Genomic DNA, 27,050 nt, shown 5'->3' on the forward strand with positions numbered 1-27,050 from the left:
CATCCTTTCTAAGAAGTCTAGCATGTTTTAAGATTTTTAATATAGAAATCTAAAAAAGGGTTGTCCTTAGATTTGAATATTGCAGAATTAAGCCATTTTTATATAGTTTAAGGATAAGGATTTAAGGATTAAATGTTAAACCTGATGACTAACTTTGTTTTCTAGTAAGTGCTCAACAGCAATAGGAAATCATGTTATCATATTTTAAGGAGTTCCATGAATTGTAAGTATCAGGCATATTAGGAGGAAAAAAACTAATATTTACATGTCCTGGTAACATTGTTCAAAGTTCAAACTCATTGAACTAGCAGCTAAGAGAGCTAACTTTTACACATCTAAAAGGATGTTATCACTTGGTCATTACTCCTTAGAAGTCTCCATTTGTTTGCTCATTGAAACATCTGGAATCCTTTACCAATGATGAATCTTCTACTATCATTTCTAAAGGAATTTTTCTTTTTGGCATGTTGCAAAGGATTTTCATGTTAATGCCATGTGATACAATGAAGATAAAAATAACTACTTTTTAATATCTTCCAGCATCTTTCACCAGTCTATCTAAATTCCACTAATTTACAGCTGCATCAAACTAGATGCATTACAGAATTGATGTCAGAACTCACAGCTCAGTCCATGCTTCCACCTTCCAAACTTATTTGAGACCAAGGCTATCACTCTCAGCACATTCTTTCCCAAAGCGTGTTCAAAATCCAAACAAACAGAAGAATCTATTTGACAAAAAGAAACAATTCAGGTACCAATAAAATCCGACATCTTTCTCCTCAAGTTCACTACTTGCAGCAGGAAGTGAAGACGAGTTAAGATGAAAACTAGTGGTAATAAGTCAGGTTAGGCTTCCACTATATATGTGAACAGCCATGCAAGAATGCTGCAGAATAACAAATTCCACTGATTTTTGTTTGCAACATATGTGAAGTCACAGAATAACAAGAGTAGTTGATAAAACAGGAAGAACTGTTGAGGTGCAACAAAAATTATCTTTAACTCAGAGAAGCGTGAGAAGAAAACGATAGCATCAAAAATCTACAAACCTTGGGGGGAAACAAGGAGCCACATAGTCATAAATATGCCCGAGCTCCTCACCGATCTGGAATACAAAAACCAACAATGGCATCGTGAACAAATGGGCAGGACATATTTATCATGATCATAAAGAAAAATTCTTTATAATGGAGTCATTGTTATTCTTTATAATGGCATCGTGAACAAATGGGCAGGACATATTTATCATGATCATAAATATAATGGACATATTTATAATGATCATACATGTATAAGAATCAAATTACCAACTTCAATGAGCAAAACTAAAAATGGAGTCATTTAACTTGATGAGTATACAAGTAATAGAATCATTAACATCATTTTCCTTATTTTCTTGTTTTTTGAATTTTTTTAACATTAATGTTGGGAAAAAAATCCTCTTAAAGGGACTCAGCCATGGTTATTTCATTGGACCAATAAAAAGTCTGGTAGTCCCCTTCCCTATTTTCAGGATATATGGGACGTTACAAACACTCTGGAGACTTCTAAAGCCAACCACATCCTGCTGAAGGAAATCAACTGAGGACTGCCTTGTGAGCATAGCGACTACTACATCACAACCAAAGAGTTCAGGTTAACAATTTTTCAGTTGAATTGATAGTATTTTGCGAATGCAAGCAGCTTAAAGGTGTCTTTTGAGAGTTTGTAATTTACGGGGGACCTTGCTGCTCCTTTTGCTTAAGGAGCAAAAAAGGGGTGGTGGTGGTGAACAAGTGAAGGAAAAGAACATGCTCTCTCACTATTTTTCTTTCACTTTACCAGCAACCAACCAAAGCCTTGGAGCAATTCCTACCAAAATTCCACTCTTATTAGTTCATGCAATATCTACACATAATCCAAGATTATGAAATTGGAAAACTATGGACCCATATCACTCCTCAAAACTTTAATAGGATCTGTCATTCTCTTCTGATTTACATTAAGAACTCTTGATGAGGATTTCATCTAAACAAGTGAATCTACAAGACAGACAACAGATCTTGAGCAGAAATGATACAACTATGAGCTAGTGAAGGGTCGAAGATTAAATTAGTTGCAGCGAGGTTCGCAATCTCAATATTGGATCCCGTATCAGTACCATCCTGATACAACGTCGATGCGCCCAATATGGGAATCAGTTTCGCATACGGAGACTTGGTAAGCCCTCTATACCGAATCTCGGTCCGGTACCGGCACAGTACAGGGTGGAACACACCCATATGGCGAACCTTTATATGCTATTGAGTTGTTTGAATAAAAGCATAATGTTTCATTTTTGTTGATCACTGTTTTGAATTTGAGGGGTGGGGGGGGCTTACTTTTAAGTATTAGGTGCCTTCTGGAACAAAGGTTGAAATTAGATATCGTCCATGGTCCTATCTAATAGAGATCATCCAGGTTTTGAAGTTGTAAGGGCTATAATTAATTCAATTTGGCACATACAGGCAGCTGTTCTTGTTAGGACAGGCCCCTATTTTTTGGCAGCGAGAAGAAGCACACCACATCATCTATAGCACATAGGCTGTGGTTTCTTTCTGGCACGAAGAAAATAGGGGGCAAGGATACAAGGAGAAACGTCAGGAAAAGATAGGAAAGGAATATGGAAAACAGGGGGGGCAAAAAAAAACAAAGGGGATAAGGAAAGAAGAAAAAAATAAAGAGAAGAAAAAGAAATAGCAGGGCTAGTTGTGGTTTCTAGCTTTGCTTCCTCTCTCCTCCTTTCATTCTCTTTTCAGCCTGTCTGATTGTCAAACTACAGCCTTCCAAGTTCCAACCATGTTTGCTCCTATGCTCCGCAGACTTATTCTCAGCCATGTCTTTGTAATAAAATGAAGGAGCAACATGGTGTAACAGGGAAAAAAAATTTGCGTATGATAATATTTTGGGTTTTTTGCATGAATACCCTCCTAAATATCGGATTTTGCATGAATACCCTTCCAAAATTGATATTTGCATGTATATCCTCGTAAAACACTTGTTTTGCTATTCTACCCTATTTTTATTTTTGTTTTTGCATATGTACCCATGCTATCTAACGATGCTAAAAAATTAATGGTTTTAAATTAAAATGACTAAAATACCCTTAATGGGTAGACATGCAAATAAATCGCGATCCCGATAGTAGGAGAAAAAGACAGAAACAACAGCATAATTTTAAAATTTTATTTTATTTCTAATTAATATAAATATATTTTTTTTTAATATCGTTAGAACAACCATTATATTAGGGGCATTTGTATAATAACAAAGTTTTACGAGGGTATACATGTAAATATTAATTTTGAAAAGGTATTCATGCAAAATCCGATATTTAGAAGGGTATCCATACAAAAAATCCTAATATTTTTTGTGCTGATTTCTTTTTCTTTCAGTCTATTTTTCAGTTTCATTGGATTTTTGTTTGTCAAATTCAACCCAGGGCTCGAAGACATGCCTCCAGAATACTAGATCGTCCCTCTGATACAGGATGTCTGCACTTCATCTAGAAAATTCTTACTTCCGTAGTTGAAATTTACACTTGAATCTCAATTCCAAATGTTATAGAGCAGTTTCTGGAGGACTGATCTCCAGCAAGAGAGAGAAATCTGATCAAATTTAGATTGATAGGATTAGAGATAGACAAAAGGTTTGGTTTAGTCGATGATCAACAGCATAACATGGAGTCCACTACATGCATGGAAGAATTATTTAAAAAAAATTAATTCTTCAACTTTCACTAAAAGTTATAACAAAAAATAGCAGGAATTTTATTTTAAAGCTTCACAGACAGCAAAATACAATGCCTATTCTATCCTATTATGGATAGGAAACCAATTATATCCAAGCATCCCGATAAAATATAAATTTGGTTACAATCATAGTGATGTGGGAGCCGTCACATGAAAGAAATATAACACAAAAAAGAATGAAAACAAGCTAAAGAGATTTCCCAGATAAACTCATCAATAAACAAATGAAAGAATGTCAAAGGCTTTAGCAGTTTCACGAAGTAAATAATACTAATTTTGCCATGCATGAAGCAGATGCAACAAAATCCTGGCTTCAAAGCTTCGTGGCCAGGAAAATAATATGAAATACATTAGAATACACAGACACAAAACCACCAAATCATATATTCGAAGCAATGAGCTTCCAGATAGAAAGTAAAATGGTTAGAAAGATTATATACCACTTTAGCTTCCTCTAAAGCAGCCTTTAAATCCTCAAATACAAGCTGCATCACCAGAACTATTGTCAGAAAATTATGCAGTAAAAGGAACATGCACTACACGTAACAATAGCTTTTTATCCTTACTGAGAAAACATTTCAGGATTCCATAGTAGACATGTGAATTCCTACCTCCGTCAGCAGTGTGTTAAACCGTGCCTCAACAGCTTTCCTGATATGCTCATAGCACTTATCCTTATAACATTTTCCTTGACCCTTCAGCTTTTCTTGAGTTAAATTTCTGGGGGAAGCTGTTGTGCCAGTACCTTTTCTGCTACATATGTATCATTCAATGATAATATGATGTAAGAATAAGAATTCTTCTCTGAAAAACAAAGTACAAGGAAGCAAAGTACTTTGGGTAAAATACAAAGTGGTACTCAAGGATTGGTCTTGGGTATATATTAGACCAGACAGGTTAAGAGATCTAAATGGCACCCTTACAAATTAAAGCAGCATGGTACAAAAATCAATTTATAAGCTTCAAACATAAAGTAATTGATTGTCAGTTTGTCACAACAAATGAAAAAAAATCCTAGTGTTCTATTACCACATTAGTAAAAGACAAGAGAGAGTTGGGACACTACAGCAAGATATATCCTACTCATCAAGGACATCACGTCTTCTCTTATGACCCAGTGAGACTCAAAAAACCAGGCACCCCAACAAAACCATAGAAACAGGTACTTTTGGAGACACTTTGATGGTAAGTCAAACTGTGGGACATACCAAAATAAGGTGATATATACCATACAATGTACCATCAGTAAATTCAAGCTTCTGTCGAAGCCCACACAAAAACAGGATCTGAATTAACACACTGCTTTGTAGTTTCCTTTGTACCATTTTGTATCTTCTTTACATCCATTCAGATATAGAAACCATAATATACAGCAAGTACATGCAAATACTGCCAGAGGCTGAAAACTTGTAACAGTACGATTGAAGCTATTGAATGTCTACACAATTTTCCATCTTCATGCCTTCTTGTCTTTCTGTCTAGGATAAGATCTTGGAGCATGGAAAATAATGAATATAAAAATTCTATCATATAAGCAGCATTTAAAATTTTCACTGCAATGAAGTAAATTTAGATACCACTGAGTAGCAGCTCAGCAGACACTGAAAATGCTGTATGTTAGGCACCAGACACAAAGTTTTAAAAAATGAAAGGAAAACAATAACATTACTTGGCAGATCTACGTGGATTGGTAATTGATGCCATCGCACCCCCTCCCTCAGCCTCAGCCGCCTCCTCAGCTAGTTGCTGATCTAGGATTTCTTGCATTTCAATCACCCTGCCATAAGAAAGATTGAACCTTTGTAGAAACACCTACTTGAATGAATTAAATTACACGAAAAAAGGAAACAAGAAAACCTGAATATGCATTTAACATTGAGTACATACTTTTTAACACTTCAAGAGTAATAAATATTATGAGTTAATATTTAAGTCCGCAAAAATTTCATCAACAAAAAGGACATATCTTTAGATTGGAGCTAACAGCAAAAAGTTTGTTATGTCCCTTTAAAAATGACATGGCATCCTAGCTGACAAAGCTTCAACAATCTAGGTTTCAGCGTAAATGCATTTTTCAAGGATGCATGGTTGTGAGGTTTTGCAAAAAAAAAAAAGAAAAAAGAAAGAAAAGAGGGTTTACCCCGTGTTACGTGGACACTTTCATCCAGCTCCTAGAATTCGGTGTTGGATACATATCCGAATCAGATATGCATTATAAATTTACATATTATCTTTTTTTTTAATTGCAGCCTTGCTCAATCCCCTATAATGATGTTAAAAGTGAGCTTTTTCTAGGTTTTGGTCAACAACATAGGTATTAAAATAACTCTGCAGAATATAATTCTTCTAAAATCTTTAAGCTAATTGAGAAATTTGAATGAGCAACATGCAAATTGGAGACCTTAACAAATAATATATGTTCCTATTTTCTTTTATATAATAGTAAAAATATATGTTAGTTAAAATTATTTCTTCTATGTATCGCCATATCTCCATTTTCCCCTCTTGCCAAGTCAAACAGTTGGACACACCTCCAAATCCAATTCCTTAATGTCTGCATCCCCGCAACATTAGATTATACATAAATAAATGAGAGCGAATTTTACGAAAATATGAGTGGTTGCTTTTCATAAATCCTGCAATGTAAAATCTGTCTGGTCACCAAACCTAAAAAATGAGTTATATAAAAAACACATGCCCCCCTTTTTCATAAAATCTACTTTACAAAAAATCAGGTTTTATGATTATCTGTTTTAAGAAATCTAACAGATAACAACCAGCCCCTTCATGTGCTTAATGCTAGAAGATCCTTTTTTTCTGAAATCACAACAACATAGTATCAACATATCACAACACCAGCTTTTATTGGTCAGAATAGTGGAAGATGGACATAAGAATAAATGAGAGTTAGCATAGATTTGTTTGTTGTGGTAATGTAAGGCCTAGTCCATCTGGACCAACCTGGACCGCTGGCCAACCACCAGACCCACCCCCACCCAGGGCAGACATGTGCTCCGCACATGCTAGGGCCCTATTGAGATTCCTGAAGGGAGTTGGAGAACTCGACAACTCTCAATGGGAATCGGAGTCCCAGGAGAAGCCTGAGGCTAGGAAACCATAGCCTCCGTCTCTATTTAACAATTCACACCCCAACCCTCTTTGATCCCCCACACTGATCACTGCCTCCTCTCTCTTCCTATCATGCATCGTTGTCCTCACTGTGCCGCTCCTGACCTCGCCGAAGATGAGGTCTTAGCAACTCATTCTTCTCTCTCTCCTTCTCTATATATCCCTTTCGAGGACAGTTATCACTGACTCCATTGAGCAATTGCCTAAATTAACCAAGATCTCTTTTCCCCTATTTCAATGGTTGCGACTCCTCTCCTGCTTTCATGATCAAATCTCACCCACCAATTCTCCAATCGAACACCCTTTGACAACTTGTGGCCACAAGGTAGAGCCTCAGTTACCAGTGAGCGAGTAGAGCCACAATCGACTATCAAACCCTTTCAAACCTTTGTTTTCAGGTCGATCCCTTATTTCTTTTTTTTTCTCCTCATCGGCCATCCACCATCATTGTCGTAATACCGTCGGTCTTCTGGCCGCTGCCTATCACTACCATCACCGGACCACCACCACCTCCCACCTCCTCTTCCTCCTTTTTAAGAGGGATGGGACAACCCCGCTTCTCCTCTCTATTTTCTTCTCTTTCACTCTCTCTTCACTCTCTCTCTCTATCACTTTAATTCTTTCACTTCCTCTTTCTTTCTCTCTACATGTTTCTGGGGACCCAACGAAGGGTCCCATACTCCTCTTTGCAAATCTCTAGTTGACCCTAGTAGAGGATCCTAGACCGAAATTATTGTAGCTACCCTTCGTGTCGGCTTCTAGCTTGACTTTCGTCAAGCATCCCTAAAATCCATCATTGACGACCCCCTGTCCTGCCATCTTTCTCTGATCAAATTCATGCCTCGTGATCCACCAGTTGAGTCACCCAAATCTGACCCACTCAGGCTGCGAACATCATTACCCTAGCAAGTCGTGTCCTTCCTTTCCCCACTAGTATTTTTCCGTCGACCATAATCACTTTATATTTTTTTAATTATTGGTTTTGACTTTGTAGGGGTGCAATCATTCGAGGAAAAAGATGTTGAGCAAGAGGTTTTACACTCTAGTCTTTAAATCGAGATAAAACCCTAAAGTTTTGTTTATTTTAATTTTTAATTACGGTAGGATATGGAAATCTACGATTTAGAGTAATTCGGACATTAAAACTCCAAAATTAGAAAATAAGTAAATAAATAATTAATTAATTAATACTAATGGTGGTTGCAAGGACAAGTTGGTTTTTTATATTGATTTTAAAATGTTAGGTGTGGATCCCCATGCATAATCACCTGTATGGAGATATATATGTGTGTATGTGTGTGTTTATTTATGTATTTATGTATCATGTATCGATGATTTTGGTTATGCATGGAATGTGATAATCATTTGTAACCACCTGTATGAATATATATGTTTCTTTATATACATTTGTATCAAATATCGAAGATTTTGGCTCGAATGGAAAATGATACCCATTTTAGTGAATTTTGCAAGCAATATAGTATTAGATTAAATTTTATTTGGCAAGCATAAGATTGAACAACTAGATGGTTGAGTAAGAGGATTTGGACTGGCCATGTTCACATGAATTGCCAATCACAGGCCGAAGCGTGCCACTATAGTTTGCCACTGCATGTCAAAGTATTGTATTATGAATTGCCAGTCACGAGCCGAAGTATAATATTTTGGTTTGCCATTATAGGCCACAACGTGGGATTATGGATTGCCAGTCACAAGCCAAAGCGTGACATGTTGGTTTGCCATCATGGGCTAAAGCGTGGTATTATGAATTGTCGGTCACATGCTGAAGAGTGATATTTTGGTTTGCCACCATGGACCGAAGCATCGTATTATGGATTGCCAATCACAGACCGGGGAGTGACCATGGATAGTCCAAAATCGAAAAATAATTGCTATTGGATCCAAATCTTGCTAATCAAAAAATGCCAAGTTGTTATTTTATACATCACCATTGAATAGAACGAATATTTTGATGATATATGCTATATCATTTTTAAGTAGAATGGTTATTTGATGATATATGATGTATACCATCTTGTTTGAGCAGTGTTGGATATTTGCATTTATTTCGATATTGATTATTTCTATTTTCTATCTTTAAATTATTTATATTGGTGTGTGTGGCGAGGTTCTTACTGAGCTATTAGCTCATACCACCCTGTCATTTTTCTTTTCAGAGCAATAGGATGCTTAGTACTTGACATGGTTTGGGATCACTAGTGCAAGAAGCAATAGTTGGAGAATAACTAATACCAGTCAATTATCTAAAATTTGTAATAGCACAGCACTTACTACTTGTTAACAATGAAATTATTTTATCTTTCCTTAAAATGAGGATTACATTGTCAAGTAATGTTGAGGTTGTCTCCAATCTTTAAGTCTTGTATATTCTCTTGGACCTTGGTTGTGTTCAATCTTTAGTCTTGTATATTCTCTTGGGCCTTGCCCTAGGGAACAAGGTCGACAGAACCGGGTATGGGGATCCATACTGGTTGCTTGGCAGTATGGTATGATACGGTACCATGCCGTGCCAATTCACGGCCTACCGACAGAGGAGTCAGAGAGGAAAGTAGAGAGGGAAAAGGAAAGAGAGGAAGAGAGAGAGGGAGGGGGAGCACGGGAGGGAGGGAGGGGGAGCACGGGAGGGAGAGAGCGGGGGGAGAGAGAGACCGACAGAGGGAGAGGGAGAGGACTTTTGAGGCCCCTCTCCTCCGTCTATGGTGTAACCAAAGAGAGGAAGAGAGAGAGGGAGGGAGGGAGAGGGAGAGGAAAGGAGCGAGAGAGAGGGAAGGGGAGAGGGAGAGGGCTTTCGAGCCCCCTCTCCTCCAGCAACGGTGTAACAGGGGCCCTGATCCTTTTTTAAATTTTTTTTTTAAGTGAAGTTGGCAGCAAATTAGGGGCCGGAGCTTCTATTTCGTTTCACGCCGCAGCCGGAAGAGGGGGGGTCGAAAGCCCTCTATCTCGGCCTCTCTCTCTCCCCCTTCCTTTACCTCTCTCTCCCTCCCTCTCCCTCTCCCTCCCTCTCTCTCTTCCTCTCTTTCCTTCTCCCTCTACCCCTCCTTCGCTGGTTTCTCGAACTAAGGGGAAGAACCATGTTGGTCTACCCCTAGTACAGCTTGGTGTGCCCCGAGTCAGACAATTCAGAACAATACCGCCTTCCATGCTAGGGAATGTGCGGCTCTATCACATGCCCTACTCGAGTGGTCGATTTGGAGTGTGATAGGTAGAGTCATAGTTAAAATTAAGAAGGATAGAGTCAAAAAACCATTAGAGGTAAAGGGATGTTATTTCAATGTGGAGAGCGAAGCGAAGATAGTGATGATTAGGCCATTGTCTTCAGGGCTGGCAAAAAGTTAATAAATAAGTACATAAAGAAACTTGAAAACCTGCATGGTAGCATTGATGATAAAATATTTAGAAGCCTGTCCATTTCAGAAGGGCTCTTAGATTTGGACTGAAGAGTCCAAAAGGAGAGAAAGGAATCTTTGGAAAAGTAGCTGAGGGCAAGAAATAAAAATTCGATGACTTGGAAATTGGAATCAAATTAAACAACTAGAGGAAAGAAATGGGGAGACCAAGGAAAATGCATATGGACAAGAAAAAGGCTGTCTCATTGCATGAGACTCCCGCCACTGCAGGATTCGAGGAGTGTCACATATACGCAGCCCTATTCATGAGCGAGAAAAGTTGTTTCCATGTTTCAAACCCGTGATGCCTAGGTCAACCATATTATTGTGCCAAGGCCTGCCATGCAGATGGAAAATACATATGAATTTGTAAAATAAAAATCAAAAACATTGGCTCGCCTGGAGTCGTCTTTATATAGAAACCACTAATGACATAATTTGTAACATCCTGAATTAGGCAGGATAAAAGTAATAAACTTATTCTCCTGTTTCTTCTAGCCAAACTCAAAACACTTTCAATATAGATCAACTGTGTCAAAAGTTTAAAATCAAAAAGTAGATCTGAAAGATATAATGGAACAAGAAACATTCAGCAAGAAGTACACCAATAATAACCAGCAGGAATAAATAAAGGATGAACAAGGAAAGCAGCAGCAGTGTGATTGATGGGTCATACCTTACGGCTCTCACCAATGTCTGTGGGCTACAAAACAGAAAAGAGATGATTAGGAACATGCACATTAAAAGCATTTTATAGAATGCATAAAGCAAAAGAAAATAACAGATTAAGTTCTGTTTCATTCTAAAACTAATCCCATTAGCAAAACTTTAAGTATTGAACATAAACAAGAGCAGATGCACAATTTACCCTTAACTGCATGTATGATTAAAATGTGCTTTTAATAAGAGCTCATTATTAATGCGTCACTTCCTTGAGAATAAACTTCTAAATGAATGCATTTTTAATGGATAAACTGTATTCAAAAGTTTTATCCAACTTCTTTGAAGTCAGCTTTATGAATCGTTCTTTGCCATGCATTGCCATAAACAGATACATACTCCGACCTCTCTCGCTATTTTTACTGTTACATAAAACTGTCAACATATCTACAGATGGATAGACATAACTAACATCAAATGTAATGGTGCTCAAATATGTGATTTAAGTATAAGTCCTAAAAGAAAATCACATTTATTTTGAAGAAATCACATCTTTTTAAGATGAAACAGTTTTATGTTTCACATGACAAGAAAAGTAGGTTACAAGCTACCAAACCACATCAAGATCACTCTTTCTCGTTGCTCTCTTTTTTCTCCTTTTCATTCTCTTGTCATGAGTCTTTTCTTCAAACTTACAAAGATATAAGTCTATAAATAAGTTTCTTTAAGTAGTGCTGTTAATCAGGAAGCTGTTTGCTATTGATCGACATATAATGAATCGAAATATAATGATGCAATAATGGAATGAGGATTTCAGTCGCAGCCCTTCTATAGATTGAATTGAAATAAAAATAAACTTTATTCCGAAATACTATATCCAAAATGCAATCTGATTCCTTAGTCATATATAATATATAGAAAACTCATCTAAGCAAATCATGTTAAACCCTGGGGCTCTAATACAACCCAAATTTAGACTAGAAAGAAGTGGACATCATTATAGCAATTAATCAAAGGGGGATTCATTCCCCATCATGTACTGAATAATAAAAGCCATTAAACTAATGCAGTGACAGTACAACTTCAATCCAAGTTTAGAATATCTGGTGTTTAGGACTTGATATCTACTCTGTTTAGCTCAGAACAGGAGAATCGTTCTCAATTTTAATGTCTGCAAACCTTCATATACACCATCTGTCTAGATATTGTTTGGTGTTCCATAAATAATTTCACAATCCCAAATAAGTTTTGGACCCTAAGATCTAAATATAATGATTAGGGTGTATAATACACTGTGAATAGATTTGCGAGTTTTCAAGTAATCAACCCTCCCACAAAGATATTCTTGAGTGACAGATGAGAAGGATCAATGCAGCATAGAAGGAGACACAAACATTTGTTCATAACTAGTGACCTTAAAATTTTATTTATCCTAACTTTCATTTAGCATCTGGAATTTCAAATAAGATGCTAAATTAACACATCTTTACTAAAGCATCTTTGCAAAGAGAGGGGACAAAAAGTTAGGTAAGCCTGCCCTAATTAAAATATCTGCTGAATACAATAAACGTGTGACCCAAATTCTCATGAAAAAAATCATACCTTTCTTTGGCAAGATTAAAGAAGTTGCAAACATGCCCCCATAATGTTTTCTCAAATGTCTCCCAGGTTCTATCTACATCTTCAAAGTATTGACTGTGAACAACAGAAAGGTTATCAGCAAAAGTTTTCATATATAAGGATTATGCTAAAACATCGTACAAAAGGACATAAGCAAAGCTTTTGAGATTTCTATTGAAGAAATAAACTTAAAAGCTAAATACAATGATGACAAAATTATCAGTAAATCCACAGGTTATCTATAACCTCTGAAGATTTTGATTAAGTTAGCCTTTCTATGGTATATTGGCTTGTGCTAGAGGGCATGAATCTAACTGCAGGAAACCACGGAACAGCATGACATGAAATGTACTGTGTCACTGCACCACTGGCATGAAGCATTAGCACACAGCCATCCAGATTTAGTAATTGGCATGCCACCATGCCAGCACAATATGCCAGTGCCAGGTCGGCTCACTACCAGAGCACATTAATTCAATCCTGGGTAGGAAGTATACCACAAGTAGTTGACTTCATTACAATATAGGCCCAGCAATCTTAAAATTACATGTATCAACACAGAATTGTCTATGATGCATTCTGTGACTATATATTTCTACATATTAGCAGAAGAGATAGGAATAAATAAATATATCATGGTTTGCTAAAGGATTCTACTTTTAAATAAAGAAAGCAGATAAAGAAGGAAAAGATTCCCATAGAAAGAATGCCATTTAGTCCAATCCTGTGATATGATGCACACAAGTGAAGGATGCAATCCCATAGCCCATAGGGAAGCATACTATGATTAGGTAATGCATCATAATACTTGTCCGACTGACCCCAAGTAGATTTCATATGGACTATCAGTTACCACTTCTAGTTTTGCACATCCTTGAAGCTCCAAGGCCATGTTACCAAACATGTAGCCATATAAAATCCAACATATGATCTCTAATCCTTCAATCTAATTTTGACAGTGTAGCAATTGATAGAATGAAACTTTCTACATCACTATTCAGGAAGTAGCTGAAGATATTCGAAAACCTGACATAAAAATTTCCTTAAACACATTTGGACACAAGCATCGCTAAGTACAGCAATTTCTATCAATACTGAAAATAATGCTTATAAAAGCTGTAGTGTGACACGATCGGTGTTTAAGACGGAAGTGGAACTATGGAGAATAGTTTGGGGGAAGAGGGTCCTAAGAGCAACAGATCTAAGGACATGAGTTGGAGTAACAATTCAGAAGTGCAAGTGTTCACATCCCAAAACTGACTTCAGCCAGCCCCCACCAATCTTTTTTGGGGAAGTCAAGGCTCGAGCTCGGCAGTTTGGTGCCAATTTCCACCAAACCAAACACATGTAAGTGACAACTTCCTTTGGAAACCCTGTTCCAGCCTACCACTTCGAAGCAAAGATGCCCTAAATTAAAGAATTCAGAATGCATTTTCAGTGCAATAACATGAAAATGAGTCCCCATTCCAAATCAATGGCAAAGGAGATATCCCATTGTGTTCAATTTTGTTGCCTTTAATATTACAGAATAAGGAGCAAGATAAGCAGATCAAATAGGATTGGAGCGGCATGGGGGTTGTCAGAAGGTGCTTCCTACATTCTTTCTAAATGCAAGTTACAGGCCTTCACAACTTGCAGACATGATTTTAGATGATGTCCACAAGGCCCAAAATATTAGCAACAAAGACAATCAAGTTTTAAGCAGCCTTATAGATATTAAAAAATGAATTTCTAGAACAGCAAGGGTATGCTTAGGTGTAAGTACCTAAGAGAAAGCATACAAGTTGCATCAATTATGGAGAAGAGGTGGCACTTGATTGAGGTTTTCTGAAAATGTGCGAAATTGGAATAGAAATCTCATTTGACAAAAATTTAAGAAAGAGGGGATGAAGCCCAGGTAACATGGATGAAAGTCATGATAAAGGACTCAAAAAAGTGATCAATGAAAGATGATATAGCCCTTGCTAGAAACCAATGGCAAATACCAATTCACAAAGCAAACTTTAGAAAGTTGGAGAAATGTTTTGTTATAAATTTTTGAAAATATTAAGTGATATATTATTTTCAAAACTTTTATAAATTGTCAAAAGAGAAGGCAGCCCTTATAGTTCACCATCCTAGCACAAAATATAAAAAGTATAGGGATAACTAATTGTGGATTCCTATTCCTAAAACTTGAGGCCACTCTGTATTTTGAACCAGAAGAACCAGTATAGTTTGCTTCAATCATATCATAGATCCTCTCTCTTTATATACCACCAGGGAGGGAGGTAGAGAGTTGCTACCCAAGCATGTCAGAATTTGTAAATTGTAGAGGATTTTCCTGGATGGCTTGTACCAGTATCCATTTGCAGAAGTTAAAAGCAACAAATGCAAAACTCAAGACCAAACATAAAATAGTTTCCAGGTCCTATAACAAGGACCAAGTTCATCTCCAAAAATATTACAAAAGAAACATGGCGCATAAAAGCAAAATATCTTGACCTTAGCCTGCCAACCTCTTCCTTGTGAGATGCAGCTGCTGCTAGGGCAAAACGCCTTTTACCATCCAGTGCTGTTAACCTCTATCTCCAGCATAACCGGAACAAAGCAACAAATAAACAAAACATGAGCATTATATAAATTGCAATTCAACAAAGTTTGGATCGATCAGATATCTATAATAGGTAAAATGCCAATATCTTCAAGAAAATAAGAATACCTCAAATGTGTGAATCAACTCCTTGTCGTCACTTAAAGAATCACGTGCTGCAGCTGCTTCAACAGAGATGGACATCATCCCTCCCACATCCTGTTAGAAGGAAGCAACTACTCAGTAGCTTGGCAAAAGTGCACTTTACAGCTGAAATGCTTGGAACTTGTTTCCAAATAACAAGAAGTCAGTTTTTTTATGGATTAGACTTTTCTTTGATTTGATTTTCTTATTGGTGAGCTTGGAAAAAAAAATGTATCTTATTGCTTAAATGCTTAGAGCCTCAGACTTGTTTCCAGATAAGCAGAAGTCAGTTTTTTATTTATGGAGTAGATTTTTCTTTGGTTTTCTTTCTCATTGGTTCAACACAGTAGCCAGTGACATTACAACAACAATGAACCAAGAATTATGCGATAGCATGAAGATGGTCAACTATGGGCTAACCTTCAAAGTTGTGTTTAAGTTGTTCCTTGCATTGCTGAGAAGTTTTATTTTGTCATGATTCTCGATCAGTGTTTGGCATTCTTGACACAAGCTGTTACAACATAACACGAAGATTTAACATGCATGGAGACAATCTTAGCCTTAGTTTGGAAAAAGAGATAAAAGAACCAAAACTGAGAACTTGAGACTACACATCAGATATTCTAGAAACAACAAAGAGAAAAATGCGTGATGCATAAGTGCTTACTTTTCAATAAACAAAAAATTGTCATGCAGCTGGTTTATTGTTTTCTGAGATAAAGCCAGTGCCTCTATGCCAGCACGTGCCTGCTCAACCTGTTGAGAAGGTTGAAAAATATGCAGACAACTATGAAAACAATGAGAAGAAAGAACGGCTCAACTATTGTACAAACAAAATTTGTAATTGTCTATATCAGTTGTAAGCTGTGTACTGTCTGCATCAGTAAATGTTTCCCTGCTTCAGAGACTTCCTTTCCCATCCAAGTAAGGAGTCGCAAACAACATTTGAAGACAAAAACTGTAAGCATTTATTGTAGAACAAAGATAATGTTACCTGATCTGCCACCATCGTGCTGAGCTGTGCATCATTTGCCTGGAAGCACAGAACAATAGTGTGATCAGTGCACCTAAGAATACAACTTCTAAGCGAATACACAACATCTTGGTCTCATGAGAACCAGGGTGCACACCCAGAAAATGCACCAAATTTAAAGAAAATTTACAAACTTCATCATGGTTTAAAGCATCGTTACGCCACCAATTTTTATGTCCCCTTTTCAAAAATTTATAGAGAAAATAGAACTGTCTATCATGGACATCATTTTATCAGTATAAACTAAACTATTATAATTAGCATTGATCGAGTCAATATTTTAGATACATTCATCATCTTCTTGGTACCAGAACATGCTTGGTTTCATGTTTTTCTTTTAAAAAAGAATCCTCTTGACATGCTATAATTAATACTGATTAAATAGATTTATTAAAAGCGACAAAGTGCTATAAGGCAAAGCATTGAACCTAAGAGGGTGAGCGATATCAAACACAGCTCAATAGCTCTCAAATAATAAAGATCATATGCTTCGGAAAAGAAAAGGAAAGAACGAAACAAGAAAACAAAAATATCATGTGATTTAGCTCAATCGTATCAAAGAGTCGTTACTTCTGTCGGAATCAAGATATGTCAAAGAAGGTGTCACGAGGGCATCAAACCTCATTGAAACCCTTCCTCCTTCCTCTTCTTATCAAATTCATCACATTTTTCCTCATTTTTCCTCGAATTTCCTCCAATGATATTCAAAATTTCTCAAAATTTGCGATATCTTTCGTCACCTCTTTTTCATAATCGAATTCTTGCAACCATTTCAAGCTTTCAAATCAGAATCCGGTAAAATTTAGAGGAGGAGAAGAATTGGGGAATTCCAGACCTGCTGGCGAGAGAGGTAGTCGGATTTGATAGAGGCGATGGAGGCAAGGTGCTCGGGCAGCGGGAGGAGCTTCGCCACCTCGCGAACGGCAGCATCCTTCGCCTCGATGCCCAGATCCTCCATCACTACACAAGCTCCGGCCGCCGATCTCCGCCGCGGATCGAGTGATCTCCAGACACGCCTTCAGACGCCGCGGGGGGGGGGGGGCGCGGGGTGATGGGGGGGGAGGGCGGGTGATGGGGGGGATGAGAGAGAGAGAGAGAGAGAGAGAGAGATTATTAGGCGAATTTTTTTCCTTTGATAGGGGGAGCATGGACGTTTGATTTTTTCATAGAAGCCTGCAAGAACTATTTAGCGGTCCGTATACTTGGTTAATTTACTTTTAGGTCCGTAACTGATTTGTATTATCAGACTCATCAATTAGGGACGGGCAAATAAAGATGTATGCTTCTAGGGTTAGGGGATAATTTTTTTCTCAGAACTTTTTTATAAAAGCTGAACATTATGTATTTATGTGCAGTCTCCGCAAAAACATGTACTCTACATCTGATAAACAATTACAAATACATCCAGAAACTCATTAACGATCCTTGTTGCGGCATACTTTGTATAGACCCTACAATCTATCTACAATCTTTACATAAAATATATAATTAAGAAATTAAACTTTAAGCTACCTCAAAGGACTCATATTTGCTACTTAAATCCTGTGCTACTAAAGTAAGGGTGTGATTCCCCTTCCATTGGATAGGTTAAGCTCAATTTAGATATATCAATAAAGAGTGATATTAAAGTCGGAGCTGGGTTTTTAGTACATAATTACCTAGCAAGATTCTTATAATAGGGTTAATAAGGTTGACAGTATCTACTAATTGGCTGAATTTACGGTCTATTTAGGAGAGACTATTCCACCTCAAGTACTTAGATCTCCTTCACATGCTACAGATTGAGGCCTCTGCTGTACTCGAGGAGATACTATTCTACCTTTGGAATAGTAGAAATGAAAGAACAAATAGTGGGAAAAAAGAAACAAAGAAAAGAAAAAATTGAGAGAGAATTCGCCCTCTCGTGCAAGTATATTGAAAGGTCATCCTCAAAATCCAATAAACTCCAGCAACATTAAGCCTCTTATTATCATGAGCATGATTGCTCAAGAGGACTTCTTTAGTTGCCCAAGAATGAAAGAAAGGGATAAGTATGAAGAAAGGAAAAATAAAAATTGAGGGAGGAGAAAAAAGTTTTTGGAAAGAAGAATAGTAAATTGACAACATGTGGGTCTTCGCATCACACTTACCATCGTTGAGTTGAGCGAGCACATGTATAGTCAACAGTCCAAAACCCATAAATTCCAACTAGATCTAAAACTTTTGGATTTCAATAAATGCAAGCCTATTTGCATTTAAACATCTGGATTCTTAAATATAATGTTAAACCTTTTAAAAATAAACCAATACATTTTTCTAACACTATAACGGCAGAATAATCCCATCCCTGCATCCCACCCCCCCTACAATTCTCCATTCTAACAGGTAAAAAATTGTAATAAATAATTTTATGTTGTAAAATAAAAGGTAAAGAGATTGGAGACAAGAAAATAAATAAGACACAGAAATTATAAAAAATTAGTTCTTCATGAACTAATAGTATTTTCCATTTCTTTCTAATGCCTTTCTTTCTCTTTTTACTTGTGTACATTTCATCCTCCTCAAGGTACCCTTTTATAGGCCTAGGGTTATAATGAGGAGATATAATAGTCATAATCACAAGACAATTGAAGGACAAGAGAAGGTGAAAAGGTGGATGAATGTAGACATCCCCAAGGGATAAGGGGCACATCTAGGAGTTACAAAAGATGGAAAACCCAAGAGGTGGGGAAACTCAAGAGGTGAAGGTTAAGTGGTCATCCACCCAAATACGGTGGATTCATAACACTCCCCCTTGGATGACCACACACAAAGAATATGCCTCGTTAAAACCTTGCCAAGGAAAAACCCAGTGGGAAAAAAACCAATGGCGAAGGAAAAAGAGTACAGTATTCTTGTGTACCACCAAGTGCTTTAGGATTGCCTCATTAAAACCTTGCAAAGGTAAACCCAGTGGGACAAAACCTTAGCGAAAGAAAAAGAGTATAATCGGCACAAAATCTTCAAGGTCCTTGACTCCCCCTGAAAAATGCATGATCAAAGGTCTTTAAGTTGTCGCATTCCAATGTTATACACAATCTTCTTAAATGTTGCGGTTGGTAATGCCTTGGTGAATAAATCTGCCAGATTTTCACTTGACCGTATCTGTTTGACGTCAATATCACCTTTCTCCTGGAGTTCATGAGTATAAAAGAACTTAGGTGAAATATGCTTCGTTCTGTCACCTTTAATATAGCCTCCTCTAATCTGGATAATGCAAGCAGTATTATCTTCATATAAGATTGTTGGGCTATCATTGATTGTGGATAGACCACACCTTTTTCGAATATGGTGAATTAGTGATCTCAACCAAACACATTCCCGACTTGCCTCATGGATAGCAATAATCTCTGAGTGATTCGAAGAAGTAGCAGATAATGTTTGCTTCACAGATTTCCATGATATAGCAGTACCTCCACAAGTAAACAAATATCCTGTTTGAGATCGACCCCTGTGTGGATCAGATAGATAGCCAGCATCTGCATATCCAATCAACTGTGAATTTGATCCATTAGGATAAAACAATCCCATATCAGTTGTTCCACGGAGGTAACGAAGAATATGCTTGACCCCATTCCAATGTCTTCGGGTTGGAGTAGAACTGAATCTTGCTAATAAGTTAACTGAAAAGGCTATATCAGGTCGAGTGCAATTTGCAAGATACATTAGTGCACCAATAGCACTCAAATATGGTACTTCGGGATCCAGAATTTTTTCATCCTCCTCAGGAGGACGAAATGGGTCTTTCTTCACGTCAAGTGATCGAACAACCATTGGGGTACTCAAAGGATGAGCTTTATCCATATAAAAGTGCTTCAGAACTTTTTCTGTATATGTTGACTGATGAACAAAGATTTCATTTGGAAAATGCTCGAGTTGCAAACCGAGACAAAATTTTGTTTTTCCAAGATCTTTCATTTCAAACTCATTTTTCAAATAAGTAGCGGTTCTTGTGAGCTCTTCAGGAGTTCCAACAAGATTGAGATCATCAACATAAACTGCAACAATAGCAAATTCGGATTCTGACTTCTTAATGAAAACACATGGGCATATAGGGTTATTCTCAAATCCCTCCTTCAATAAATATTCGTTGAGGCGATTATACCACATGCGCCCGGATTGCTTCAACCCATATAAAGATCTTTGAAGCTTGATAGAATACATGCTTCGGGATGTACTTGAATTACATGCTTCAGGCATTTTATATCCTTCAGGGATTTTCATATATATATCATGATCCAATGATCCATATAAATATGCAGTGACCACATCCATCAGTCGCATATCTAATTTTTCTGTAGCTACCAAGCTAATCAAAAATCTGAATGTAATTGCATCCATAACGGGGGAATAAGTTTCTTCATAATCAACCCCAGGTTTCTGCAGGAAACCTTGTGCAACAAGTCGTGCTTTATATCGCACAATTTCATTATTTTCATTACGCTTCCGTACAAATACCCACTTATATCCAACGGGCATTATACCTTCAGGTGTTTGGACTACAGGTCCAAAAACTTTTCTTTTTGCTAATGAGCTTAATTCAGCCTCAATAGCTTCTTTCCATTTTGGCCAATTATTTCTACGTCGGCATTCTTCGATGGTCTTTGGCTCACTTTCCTCATTACCTTTGGTAATGCCAACATTACTTCTAGTAATGTCAAGAGCCACTTTAAATGAAAATATGTTGTCGACAACAGTTTTATTTCTATCCCATATTTCTCCTGTACTTATATAATGTATTGAGATCTCATTATTTTCAAGTATATGTTCCTCTTCAGGGGATAACTCTTCAGGAGGTTCCTTTTCAGGAAGTTGTATTCCTGGAGATTGTAGAATGGGAGTTATGGTCTCTTCAGAAGCACCAAATTTTATGGTCTGTTTTGTGGGTATGGCCTCTTCAGGAGCTCCAGTTTCTTTTCTTTGTACTTTTCTCTTCCGAGGATTCTTATCTTTCGATCCAATAGGTCTTCCACGCTTCAGGCGTGCGTCAGACTCATTCGCTGCTTTATTAGCAAGTTGTCCTTCAAGGACCTCAATCCTTGCTGGAGCATTAACAGCAGGAATATGAGATTTTACTACACTTCTGGTGTCAGTAAATACATCCGGTAATTGATTTGCAACATTTTGCAAGTGTATAATCCTCTGAACTTCCAGTTCACATTGATTTGTACGAGGATCAAATTGAGATAAGGGCAAATTATTCCAAGTGATTTCACGTCGTGCTTCAGGCATCGACTTTTCTCCCCCTAATGATGGAAAGACTGTTTCATCAAAATGACAATCCTCAAAACGTGCCTTGAACAAATCCCCTGTAAGGGGCTCAACGTATCTAATAATAGATGGAGAATCAAAACCAACATATATACCAAGTCTACGTTGAGGACCCATCTTAGTGCGTTGTGGGGGTGCAATTGGAACATATACAGCACAACCAAAAGTGCGAAGATGAGCAATATTTGGTGGTTGACCAAATGCAAGTTGCGAGGGAGAATATTTATGATAAGCAGACGGTCTAACTCGAACTAATGATGCTGCATGCAGTATAGCATGTCCCCAAGCAGAAACAGGTAATTTTGATTTCATAAGCAAAGGTCTAGCAATCAACTGAAGTCTTTTGATGAATGATTCAGCTAAACCATTTTGAGTATGTGTATGAGCAACAGGATGTTCAATATCAATTCCAATTGACATGCAATAGCTATTGAAAGCTTGAGATGTAAATTCACCTGCATTATCCAATCGGATTGTCTTAATTGGATAATCAGGGAATTGTGCTCTCAATCTGATTATTTGAGCAAGAAGTGTAGCAAATGCAACATTTCTAGTAGAAAGAAGACAAACATGTGACCATCTAGTTGATGCATCAATCAAAATCATGAAATATCTAAATGGTCCACATGATGGATGTATAGGCCCACAAATATCTCCATGAATTCTTTGTAAAAATGAAGGAGATTCAACAACAAGTTTTGAGGGGGATGGCCTAACAATCAATTTACCTTGAGAACAAGCAGAGCATAGATAATCACTTGGTAAAAGAATCTTCTGGTTCTTTAATGGATGCCCAAGTGAATTCTCAATAATCCTCCTCATCATTATAGAACCTGGATGTCCAAGGCGATTATGCCAAATCATAAAGATCTTTGGATCAGTGCACTTTTGGTGCATTACAACATTTGATTCAATCATTTTCATCGGTATATAATACAACCCAGATGAGAAAGCAGGCAACTTTTCCAAAACAAGCTTCTGGCCCGAATTCATTTGAGTAATAAGAAAAAGTTCTGTGTTGCCTTCGTCGGTGGTTTCAATATGATAACCATTACGACGTATATATTTAAAACTCAATAAATTTCTTCTAGACTTTGAAGAAAATAGAGCATCGTTAATACAAAATGTTGTGCCTTTTGGCAACATAATATATGCTCTTCCAGAACCTTCAATTAAATTTGATGAACCCGATATGGTATTGACATTGGCATTGCTTAATTTCAAGCATTGAAAATACTTTTCATTTGTAAGAATTGTGTGAGTTGTAGCACTGTCTACCAGACAAACATCATCACCATTCAATTCATCAGTAAGATCCATGTCTCTACAAATATGCAAAACATATGTAAAATTTTATTACTTAAAACATAACATAAAGTCTTACAACATGATAAAGAAAAATGCACTAATTAAAGGAAACACTTGCATCACCAATCAAATGATCAATTCTACCACTAGGATCTTTAAAGAAATCAGAAACATCAAGATGAGTAATATCAACCCCATCAAAGGTTTTGAAATGTGTTGATGGTTCAGCAAAATTTGTTTCAATTCCCTTTTCTTTTTCTTTCAAAGAGGCTTGGTAGAGGTCTGCCAAATGCTTAGGCGTACGACAGGTACGCGACCAATGTCCATTCATACCACATCTATAACACACATCTTCAAATTTCTTTTTACTCTGAGAGCCTTCTCTTTTATCTGAGTTATTCCACTTTTGGTGGTTCCACTTCTGGTGGTACGGTGTATCCCGCTTGTTATTTCCCCTTTTGGTGGTTTCACTTCTGGTGCCACCATGATAATTTTTTCTACCACGTCCTCTCCCATATCTACGATTCTTTTGGAATAATTTATCATTCGCTTTAGGGAATGATGTGCCATTCGCTTCAGGGAATGGTATGGAACTAGTGGGACGAGATTGGTGATTTTTCAACAAAAGCTCATTATTTTGCTCAGCCACTAGAAGACAAGATATAAGTTCAGAATACTTTGTAAACTTCCTCTCTCGATATTGCTGCTGCAGGAGCACATTCGAGGCATGAAAAGTAGTAAATGTCTTCTCTAACATATCCTCATCGGTGACTTTCTCACCACATAATTTCAAAAGTGAGCTGATTTTAAAGAGTGCAGAATTATATTCACTAACACTCTTAAAATCTTGCAACCTCAGGTGCATCCAATCATATCGAGCTTTTGGGAGGATTACGCACTTCTGGTGCTCATATCTCTCCTTTAAATTATTCCACAGAATGAGGGGATCTTTTACTGTTAGATACTCAGTTTTCAATTCCTCATGAAGATGGTGCCGAAGAAAAATCATTGCTTTAGCACGGTCCTGCAGGGACGCTTGATTTTCTTCCTTTATAGTATTTCCAAGGTTCATTGCATCAAGATGGATCTCAGCATCAAGGATCCAAGACAAGTAATTCTTGCCAGAAATATCAAGAGCAACGAATTCAAGTTTGGTAAGATTCGACATTCTCTACAAACAAGAATCATAGGATTATGAATTTGTATCATACAAATTGCAAGTGAACAATTTGACCATTCTATGTCAATCATAAAAAAACATAAATTAGATATTGAGAACACTAATTTGAAAAAGAAACTTACAGATTGGAGAATGGCACATAAAATATTTTTCTTGTAGAAAGAACACCATGTACTTCCACAATTGGTAGAGCCTTCGTGCTGATAACGTGTTGTAAAATAAAAGGTAAAGAGATTGGAGACAAGAAAATAAATAAGACACAGAAATTATAGAAAATTAGTTCTTCATGAACTAATAGTATTTTCCATTTCTTTCTAATGCCTTTCTTTCTCTTTTTACTTGTGTACATTTCATCCTCCTCAAGGTACCCTTTTATAGGCCTAGGGTTATAATGAGGAGATATAATAGTCATAATCACAAGACAACTAAAGGACAAGAGAAGGTGAAAAGGTGGATGAATGTAGACATCCCCAAGGGATAAGGGGCACATCTAGGAGTTACAAAAGATGGAAAACCCAAGAGGTGGAGAAACTCAAGAGGTGAAGGTTAAGTGGTCATCCACCCAAATACGGTGGATTCATAACATTTTATATCTTTTCTGGCCCCTTACAACTCTCATGCGCACTGTTTTTATATGAAACTGCCGTTTCATCCTTCAAATTCCCGAAATACCTGTATGAAAAGACCAGGTCAAGTCCCCTTTAGCTAATTAAGGGTCCATCCGGGGGCCTATAAATAGTTTTTATTAACTCTAGTAATTAAGGGTCCCCCCCTCTCTTCTTCTGTTCTCTTTCTTCTTGTTTATTCTCAAACTGAATTCCCGGCGACGGCCGAAGCGCTCATCAAATCCGGAGCATTTTCCAAGGCCTACATCTTCTCTCTACATTTGAACCTAATTCTCTTTATTCCCACTCCACTGCTTCGCCATCAGGTGTGGAATTCCCAAAACCTCTTCATCTTCTCAAAATTTCACTGCGCCCGATTGAAAATTTATCATTTCCGCCAAAATTATGTGTTTTTTGGTATTAAGGAAAGGCCAGGTGTTTCTTGGGAATTCCTTTGAATATAATTAGAGAAACAATGAGGGGAAAGAGGACTAAGTAGTGATGAGTTCGCCAGTAAGAGGTAGGTATTCAGTTAAGATTGTTAAGATGAAAGAAAGAATGCTACAAGTCTTCATTTCCAATAATCTTTGTTTGTTAATCTCTTTGAACATAATATGTGTATTGCTTTATCCTGATAGAACTATCTTCACTTCTATTAAATCCTTTTAATCAGTATTACTTATATGTGCAGTTCTCATGTCTAATACAACAACTAAAAAAGAAAAATCTTGTTCAAGAGAAGTGAAATGGATCATTTTGTGGTATCAAGATTACAGGATAACAGTTATCTGGAGAAAGTGCATTAATAGACATATCTATACATGGCCTCCAAGATAAGCTGTTGCATGTTTTCTTTTTCTTTTTCCTTTTTGTGGAAGAGATGTATTTGTTCTATGTATTTTTCTGACAAATTTCTATGAAATGAGACTTCGTGGTCAATGAACTGGTTCTCTAAACCATGATAGAACATATAAATTTTATTTAAGATGATGTAGTTTCTAAATATCGACCTTGATTCTCATCATTTGTTGACTTAATTGTATTAATTATGTTTTTCCTAAGATGCATTAAATATACTCTTGTCCTGCGCTTCTAGGCAAACAATAGACTCTCAGAACAGTGGAAGCTAAGTTCTCTTCATTCTGCAAGTAAATGCTATTGGTTTTTTCCCTTTGCAAACTGTTTCCAACTCATCATTCAGGTTGCCAGGGAATTCCTTAATGCATCATGCATTAATCTATTTGTCATCACTAAAATATCCAACATGCAGAATCTTATTTTTCTCTCAGTTTGCTTCTGTTGGTGCCCTGTAAAACTAAGGCATGGTTGTGTTCATGCATGTTATGTTACGACGTAGCTGGCTGTGCCCAACATTACAAGTGCTGACTGAGAATATTACAGATAAAATTTCTGAACTATTTGAGCACAGGTTTAAAAGCTAGCCCATACTGACTGTTTTTTCATGCTAACACATCATTCTCAATTCATGTTTTCTGAAACTTAAATCCATATTCTCATTGATGTTGTAATGTAACGTATTTCTAACTTTATATATTTTTACTTCCAAAAAAGTGAAACTGAAGAAGAGTTTTGTTCATTTTGTTTTTACAAAAGTCTTGTTCATACTGATTGATTTTTGCTCATTTCAACATCACGCCAAAGAAACGTGGTTTGCACAACTTCGCAATAGTTTTCCCTTTTTTTCTTTTTGCCTACCAGCTGGTCACTTAATTTAGATAGGATGCATGTTGGATGATCCAATTTAGTTAAGTGGGTGCTACTTGACTCTTTAACTGATGACAAGGAACTGATCGACATACCTGAGGGATCATTAATATCTCTGAAAAGAATCGCAGTTCACCTTTGGATATCTTGTCCCATTCGTTGATCCAACATGCACAGTTGTTAAATACATATATTTGCTTTTGTTCCACTTATTCTGGAGATAGAAGCTAACAGCGCTGATGTAAGAGTTGTTCTGCTGCATGTCACAAGGAAGAGGTTTGCAGAACAAGGTCAGGAATTCTTACTCTTGTATGTTATATCTCGTATTTATTTGGAGATAAACTTAATCTTTGTTGTAGAATCTGCAGAGTGTTTTAGAATCTGGTTTCAGGCCAGACTTTGAGGCTCTTCATTCTTATCTATGAAATATGTATACGTTGAAATCTGGAACCAACCTATAGCCCTGTTTCTCATTATTGTTGTTAGGGCTGTTAATGAGCCGAGCTGCTCGGGCTCGGCTCGGGCTCGGCTCGGTAAAAGCCCGGCTCGGGCTCGGCTCGTTAGTCAAACGAGCCCGAGCCCGAGCCTCATATGAGGCTCGTTTA

At 37.1% G+C, this 27,050-nt stretch overlaps 2 protein-coding genes across 2 annotated transcripts in view; both read right to left on the reverse strand.

Moving 5' to 3' along the window:
* The window catches only part of LOC103703532 (exocyst complex component SEC6), a 36,348-nt gene extending 18,955 nt beyond the window's left edge, over positions 1 to 17,393 (reverse strand). The window contains exons 1-12 of the mRNA XM_008786414.4: positions 17,174 to 17,393; positions 16,300 to 16,338; positions 15,973 to 16,061; positions 15,726 to 15,816; positions 15,291 to 15,380; positions 15,074 to 15,153; positions 12,572 to 12,664; positions 10,986 to 11,012; positions 5,443 to 5,550; positions 4,385 to 4,523; positions 4,214 to 4,258; positions 1,053 to 1,108 (exon numbers count right to left, since the gene is read on the reverse strand). Coding sequence (XP_008784636.2) covers positions 1,053 to 1,108; positions 4,214 to 4,258; positions 4,385 to 4,523; positions 5,443 to 5,550; positions 10,986 to 11,012; positions 12,572 to 12,664; positions 15,074 to 15,153; positions 15,291 to 15,380; positions 15,726 to 15,816; positions 15,973 to 16,061; positions 16,300 to 16,338; positions 17,174 to 17,296 — 980 coding nt within the window. The 5' untranslated portion in view covers positions 17,297 to 17,393. The remainder of the gene's footprint in view (positions 1 to 1,052; positions 1,109 to 4,213; positions 4,259 to 4,384; positions 4,524 to 5,442; positions 5,551 to 10,985; positions 11,013 to 12,571; positions 12,665 to 15,073; positions 15,154 to 15,290; positions 15,381 to 15,725; positions 15,817 to 15,972; positions 16,062 to 16,299; positions 16,339 to 17,173) is intronic.
* A 5,639-nt stretch (positions 17,394 to 23,032) lies between these two features.
* Positions 23,033 to 24,103, reverse strand: LOC120111165. Its single transcript, XM_039127727.1, has one exon. The coding sequence runs from the start codon at positions 24,101 to 24,103 to the stop codon at positions 23,033 to 23,035; it is 1,071 nt and encodes a 356-aa protein (XP_038983655.1).
* Between the last annotated feature and the right edge of the window lie 2,947 nt (positions 24,104 to 27,050).

The sequence above is a fragment of the Phoenix dactylifera genome, chromosome 6, assembly GCF_009389715.1.
Source record: "Phoenix dactylifera cultivar Barhee BC4 chromosome 6, palm_55x_up_171113_PBpolish2nd_filt_p, whole genome shotgun sequence".
Lineage (NCBI taxonomy): Eukaryota > Viridiplantae > Streptophyta > Magnoliopsida > Arecales > Arecaceae > Phoenix > Phoenix dactylifera.

Bases quoted from the DNA above. Each gene is read 5' to 3' on its own strand.
- LOC120111165 (XM_039127727.1), bottom strand. From the start codon at position 24,103: ATGTCGAATCTTACCAAACTTGAATTCGTTGCTCTTGATATTTCTGGC.